This window comes from Nelumbo nucifera, chromosome 1, assembly GCF_055504915.1.
Source record: "Nelumbo nucifera cultivar China Antique chromosome 1, China Antique-T2T, whole genome shotgun sequence".
Taxonomy (NCBI): Eukaryota; Viridiplantae; Streptophyta; class Magnoliopsida; order Proteales; family Nelumbonaceae; genus Nelumbo; species Nelumbo nucifera.
Window position 1 is genome coordinate 79905948 of NC_142649.1, and position 7058 is coordinate 79913005.

Here is a 7058-nt window from a genome sequence, read left to right on the forward strand (position 1 = left end):
GGTGGGTCACAGGTTGTCCGATGGCCCAAAGAAATTGTGGAAGAAAGATACCAGAATTTAAGAAAACTGATACGTGACAATGCTCTGCTTTGGAAATTGGGACTGGGTCGAAGGTCAAGTAGTCCAGTCCAGTCATTCTAAGCTTCCAGACATTGACTGTCTGTCCTCTTTGGGTGGTGGATGGTATTGGGCTAAACTTGGGCTTTAACCCTTGTTTTAGTAGAAGAGATATTTAGGCGTCGTTTGTTTTTTATTCAGTTAATGCAATTATCCAGATAAATGATTCTCGGGCAAAAATAATCCGAGTAAATTGCGGTGTCAGCGTTTGGTTTTACCATGCTTGTTCGGATAAAGCAACAAAAACAAGGATATGCAACTTATCCCCACAAGACCCATTACACCGGGCACCGGCACTTTGAATGCGGGTAAATTGATCAATTACCCAATTGACCAATTAATCCCCATGAAATACCTATAAACAAACAAACAAGGCCTTAAGAAATCAGGGTCAAAATTTGAAGTAGAACTCGAACATTTCATCCATCCAGATTGCAGAAGCTCATTCCGGTAATCCGGTGCTTTGATTGTTTACTTTGATAATTTGATTCAGTCATGATGGATTTTGTCAGGAGATTAGACCCAGGACTAATTTCCGTGGTCGTGGTCGGTGCTTTACCTTTAAACAGACGTGAAACGCCCTTGGTTTGGTTGTTACTTGTTAACTGTTAAGGATTTAATCCACGCGGTTATCCAAATCCCAAGCCTTTTGTTTTCTTTATTTGTTTTTTTTTTTTTTTTTTTTCAAACCAAACCCAGACATAACAAAAGAACTGCAAATGGAAATTTGAAGGAAAACAAAAATAAATTCAAGCGATACAAATTTGTAGATAAAATGCGGCAAATCGACCTATTAACTCCTGTTCTTACCATTTTCACGGGCTTTGTTTTCATTTTATTTTATTTTTCCAATTCCGGAAATAGTTACTGGTTAGACTACGATGGAATGGACCCAGTCGCATCACGAACGAATTAAAAGTTGGAAATGGGTGGTGGGTCTTTGATTCTCAACGAGAACAAGAAACAGAAAGGGTCCGTTGATCTGGTTTCTTCGTGTTGGACAGGACTACCATTCTTGTTGTTCCTAATTTATCCCTGAAAGCGAGGTTTCCTTCAACCGATATCTTTCCGGTTAAAATACAGTGATCCTATATATCTTTTCTTCTGCTAATATTTTAACTCCTGTTTTATGAGAAATTTCTGTTCTTTGCATCGGTTTAACTGAAGTTAATCCTGGGAATCAATCAACTTTTAAGCAGAGTATCTGTGTTGCTTTCACATTAAAACCCTGAATAAAGGAAAAAAAAAGGAAAATAGTCTAACAGTTTAGAAGAGTTGATTCTGGGTGACAGTGGGCTGCGACATCGAGTTCTGTAGGTTCCTGGGTAGATTTTGCCTTTTCTTTTTCCCATAAATTTAAAACCTATTGAAAAATTAGAGTCCGAGTCTTGGTTTTTCAATCGAGGGGTTTCTTTCTTTCTTTCTTGCATGTTTTTCTTTTAGAGCTCATCCTGGAGACCCCTTTGAGTTTTCTTTAAGATTAAAGAAGAGAGAAGGAAATTTTCTTCTTATTGCAGTTTCCACCAGAAAACCAAACTGGACGATATTTCAGTGAAGGAGCCTCTTAAATGGGATTTCATTCGAAAATTTGGAATTGATAAGATTTGGGTTCACCAAATTCAGTTTTTTTCGGGGTGCCATCGTTTTTAACTCTTCTTTTAATTTTATATATAATTAGCTGTTGAAACTTCAAACATCAAAAAATAGAATTCCCGACCGATTTCTCCTCTTTTCCTCGCCCTTGAAAAGAGAAAAAAAAGAATCCCATAGTCTCTCTCCCTCTCTATCTCTCCCTCTTCCTCTGTTCCGCAGGTGGGGAGGGGGAAAACTAGGATATCTCCCAGGTTCTGTATTCCTCTCTCCTTATCTCTCTCCAACCATGATTTTTGACAGGAGGCCAATGCAATCAAACCTTGAATGTTTTCTCGACTGCACGATGCCCGTCGTTCCATCACAGTTTCTACCAAAGGTTTGTATTTGTTATATTTATCCCGTTTCTTATCATTTTCTGCTATATGGAATTAGTATGTTTATTTATTTATACATACAATCTCCTTTACTGTTTCTGCAGACTTCCATGAAGAACCTTAATAGGCTTTGGCATCCTTGGGACAGAGAAACAGTAGAGTATTTCACTTTGAGAGATCTCTGGAGTTGTTATGGTGAATGGAGCGCTTACGGTGCTGGAGTTCCAATCATATTAAGCAGTGAAGAAACAGTTGTTCAATACTATGTTCCTTATCTTTCAGCAATCCAGATCTTCACAAGCCATGCATCCTTATACAGTTTACGGTAACCTTTCTTTGTTTTTCAGTTAGGTTTTCCTTTACTTTTCCTCATTACATTCAACTGCTTTCTGTTTCTTTTTCCAGAACATGTGAATTAGCAGATTTTGAGAAGTTTCTACAATATTGTTTGAATTTCCATTGTTTTTAACCAAAAAATTGAAGTGTAGACAAAGGTAATATGGATGATAGCCACATCTATTTCTCTGTTTCTTTGTTTGTCTGCTTCTATATCCTTGTGATTCACGACTGACAAATTTTAGAGCCAAGACAGACAGAAAAAACGCATGCCATGTCAAGATTTTGACCCTACCCCTTAAGCTCCACTACATTTTCTTTATTGAATTTGCGAATCTTGGTTTTCATTAAATCCTGATTTGGGTGCTTTTGCATTTTAAATTTAGTGGTAGTGATAACCCTTCACCTAGGGCTGTATCATTTGTATCAAAGGGTAACTTTTTACTATATCCATTTTAATGAGGTTGTCTAAACAAGATATCATTCCTGGATTGATATATTATGCCTAAATTTTCTGTATTGCTCAAAATAAAAAGTTAAACATTGAGGTAGTGGTGAAATTAAAAAGAACAATTGACTGGTTTTCAGGGAAGAGACTGAAACAAGGGATATTGAGATAAGAGATTCTTTCAGTGATTCATGCAGCGATGTGAGTGAAAGTGAGAAGTTGTGGAGATTGGACGGTGGTTCCTCTGAGGAATGTGGGCTTGACCAAGAGAACCTCTGGCAGCTTAGTGATAGGTTGGGTTACCTTTATTTTCAGTACTTTGAGAGATCAGCTCCTTATGGAAGAGTTCCTCTGATGGACAAGGTATATTTATCTGCTAATGTTCTTTCTAAAGAACTTTATATCTAGCTTTCTTTATTTACTAGTTATTTTTCTTGGGCCATAAGATGGTAAAGGAATTTTCCTTGGCATCTGACTACATATAGTTGGGACAAGGTTTAGATGATGATGACTTGAGTAGCTTATTCATTTTATCTAATTAGAACATAGAAATAATACGATTATTCTGCTTATAGATTTGTTAGAATGCTTGAATATCATTTTCACTGAAAGAGCACGGTAGGCATTAGATTATCTTCTGATAAACTTTTGACTTCTGAAAAATAAGCAATTCACCATTTTCACTGTTCTTATCCTAAAATTGTTTGCATACTTCATTCTATCTTCTTTTTGTTTTACTTTTAGAAATTTAACTAGAATATGTATTAATTTCTTTATTTGTGCTGTTCAATTAGACTACAGTTTAGTCTTTTTCGGGAGAAGAAATTTATTAGTCAAGACATAAAACCTTAAATTCTGTTGTAAACTTCTAACTAAACCACTGTGTAAAATCGCTGACCTCCCTCTGTAACTCATGTTTCAGATCAATGGATTAGCTCGAAGATTTCCTGGATTAATGACTCTAAAGAGTGTTGATCTTTCACCAGCTAGTTGGATGGCGGTTGCTTGGTTTGTCTTCCTCCTTTTCTCCCTCCTATATTTCTGAACCAGAGTATATTACATACCAGTAGAAGATGAAATGAAAGGATGGATTAGGCTAAAAAGGCATGCTGAAGACAAATTAAACCACAATTATAAACTAACATTACTAGAATCTTGCATCCATGGTTATTATAACTGGGTCAGCAATTGGGTATTTTAGCTAGTCATACTTACCAGCACTCATTTCATAGGTTTCCCACTGCAATTACATCTGTCAAATAATTTTTTGTCTTTTGATCCCAAGTTCCCAACCATTCTACAAATTAGGTGGTTTTGATCATCCAGTCAGGCTCCTCTTCTGACTTTAAGAGGTACTCCAACAAATTTTACTTGGCACGATGGGGCACATGGGAGATGTACTAGTATAAACATCTTCTCACCTAAGAACAATTTTATTGTTGCCTTGGACCTTGAAAATGTACAGTGGTGATATAGAAAAAATGTTTAGATACCGAATGCCATCAAGAATCTAATCAAGTTTATTTTACATCATTACTTGGTGTAAAATTTCGAGCTGTCAAGTCTGAGAATGCGGGTTTAGTGGCCACTTTGTGCAAAAAAATGCCAAAGGTTAGGGCCATATCCAGTCCACCCCTCCTAAGACCCGAGATAGTTGGGACCAACATTGGGTAATGTCTTTTAGGTTTGCCACATTTCCTAATATTGTGCTTATAGGTCATGTGCACTGCATCTATATCTAATAATCAAAAGGTTCCATAATTCCTTTTTTTGTTGAAAAATCTATTCCCATATCATACTAAACTCTGTAACCAAAGTATGATATTGAACCTGTGAATTTGTTCAGGTACCCAATATATCACATTCCCACAGGGAGAACAGTAAAGGACTTGTCTGCTTGTTTTCTGACTTACCACACTCTCTCATCTTCATTCCAAGGTACTCTTCAATTCTCTTTCTCTCTCTCTGAATTTCTTTTATAAATTCTAACACATGTAATGTTGGCCTAATAATATATGTGCGGCACACTGGCCCCACTCATTAGCTCTACACCATCTGATGTCCATGTCAATGCAGATATGGACCCTGAAGAAGTTACTGAGAGCGCCCATAGGAAGCAGAAGGAAGGCGAAGGTATTGCTCTCCCACCATTCGGTCTAGCCACATATAAGATGCATGGAAATGTGTGGCTCTCGGGCGAGAGTGGGCGGGACCAAGAGAGGTTGTTGTCATTGGTGAGTGCAGCAGATTCGTGGCTAAAGCAGCTAAGCGTCCAGCACCACGACTTCAATTACTTCACCGGGATTCGCCATGGATGATCCTGCACAACCGTTGTTTTCAATCAAATTGCCCCTACCCCAAGTAAAGACTAAAGAGTATACGAACAAGGCCTTTCTTATCTTTACTTTAACCGGAGCTTGGAATGGGCCCCAAGCGCGTGGATGGTTGTCTACTCTTATCATTCTTAGCTTGAGCAGTTGCCTGCGTTTAACGCACAATCCAGTGGTGGCTTGATTGAAGTTCATATTCTGATTGACTGGGGACGCCTTTTTTCGCTTGGTCAGATTCAAGGCCTCTTGAAGTTTCCATCAAATGAGTTGAGAGAGATAGAAAGAGAGACAGACAGACATACAGACACTTGTTTTTCTCGGTCTTCTTCTTCCTTGGCAGAGAGAGAGACACAATTATATCCAGAGAGAGAGAAAAAGAGAGGGCAAAATGAGCATTAAGGCTGTAAAATTAAACTTGCATGGATGGTGTACTTAGTCTTCCAACTAGGGAGCCAGATGAGAGATGACATCTCTTCTTTCTTTCTTAGTAGTGGTCTAGGGAAAAAAATGGGAAACGTCCTCTGATCTTCCACATACTTTTGTACTTGGCATTGTGCTCTGCCAAGTCCCATCTCACATAGACACTGATCAGCGTTGTTTGGTTTTGGTGTTTTACATTTTGACACTTGTTTGATCAACGTTGTTGGTTTAAAGGAATGAAATTAAACGTGCAATGAATGAACCATTGACTGATCTTTTATTGTTAAAGCAGATAATTACATTAATGATTGACTAGGTTTCAACTTGGGATAGCCTAAATCCAATCTGAATTTGGGTTGGATCATGTTGAAGTTGTGGTTAGGTTAGGGTTGTGTTCTCTGCCAGCCCGACCCAATCCGGATCCAACTTAACTGCATATTTGCATGTCTAAATATCTTATTTCACTTCGGGTTGGGTTAGTGTTGATCCATTGTGCGAACATGTCTTATAGTCCTGTTATACACTATCATATTAATTTGTTTTAACTCTCAAGCCAAACCCCAAGGACAAAATGTTATTAGTGATTTTCATTCCATAATTTTATGTTTTATTATTAGGGGATTTTTCCTCAACCTGGCCTAACTACATGCATGTATGTGTAACTATGAATCCATAATTATGTAAATGTATGCATATGTATGTTAATAAAAAAAAGCAAAATTTCTCTAAAGCATGATAATTATGCCTTCTTATCCATCTATACTATTATAAATGCATGTACATAGAAATGACTGGAAATTATTAGTATCCCTTTTTCTGCTCCATAAATGCAATTTCCTGTGTTCTTTTCTATTCCAGTAAGTTTTCGTTTCTTTCATTTTTTATCCTTGTTTTTTTTTTTCATTTTTAGTGATTATTTAATATGTAATTTTGTCCCATAGTGGAAAATTAACTTTTTCACCTTAGAAAAAAGTAAGAGTTTCGTAGATAATTTGTCAAAAAAAAAACTTACTTGAAGAAATTTCCATTTCGTAGATAATTTGACCATTTTCCCTGTTGAGTGTTGACCAACTCACCCTCCCTCACGCTTACATGAAAATGACAGGGCCCCAACACAACATTCTGAGCTAGTTTAGAGGTGGCAACGGCATGGGAGACACCCCCCATCTTATCCAGACAAGGAACGTCACAATGATGGTCAGAACTCAGAAGAGCAACCACTACCCACTTCCCCACTTCCCCACTTCCCACTTCTACATAGCAAGTCACATCTGCAACTAGCAACTCTAGAACACTTGACTTCACATCATCACCTCACATGTGTAGGCTTCCTTCATGTCAAACTGGGTTGGGTTGGGAACATCTTTGGTTGTTAAGGCTCAATTTGGAAGGAGTATAAATACAAATTAGTAAAGTGTAAAACCTTATATTTTGTATTAT

The 7058-nt window shown here is 37.5% G+C and overlaps 1 protein-coding gene across 2 annotated transcripts; it reads left to right on the forward strand.

The window, feature by feature from the left end:
• The first annotated feature begins 973 nt into the window (after positions 1-973).
• Positions 974-5891, forward strand: LOC104605622 (uncharacterized). Of its 2 annotated transcripts, XM_010270455.3 has the most exons (7): positions 974-1163; positions 2011-2086; positions 2189-2409; positions 3009-3231; positions 3791-3876; positions 4715-4806; positions 4945-5891. In XM_010270455.3, the coding sequence occupies exons 2-7, from the start codon at positions 2018-2020 to the stop codon at positions 5184-5186; spliced, it is 933 nt and encodes a 310-aa protein (XP_010268757.1). In that variant the 5' UTR covers positions 974-1163; positions 2011-2017; the 3' UTR covers positions 5187-5891. The 2 variants fall into 2 exon arrangements, with proteins under 2 accessions (XP_010268757.1, XP_010268756.1); XM_010270454.3 differs by lacking the exon at positions 974-1163 and having other exon boundaries at positions 1189-2086.
• Positions 5892-7058: the final 1167 nt, after the last annotated feature.

What these genes read in the sequence shown, in the direction of transcription:
- LOC104605622 (XM_010270454.3), top strand. Translation starts at nt 1,997, where the DNA reads ATGATTTTTGACAGGAGGCCAATGCAATCAAACCTTGAATGTTTTCTC. An exon ending in CATCACAGTTTCTACCAAAG is followed by an intron (nt 2,087 to 2,188) that starts GTTTGTATTTGT and finishes CTGTTTCTGCAG; the next exon opens with ACTTCCATGAAGAACCTTAA. An exon ending in GAGTTCCTCTGATGGACAAG is followed by an intron (nt 3,232 to 3,790) that starts GTATATTTATCT and finishes CTCATGTTTCAG; the next exon opens with ATCAATGGATTAGCTCGAAG.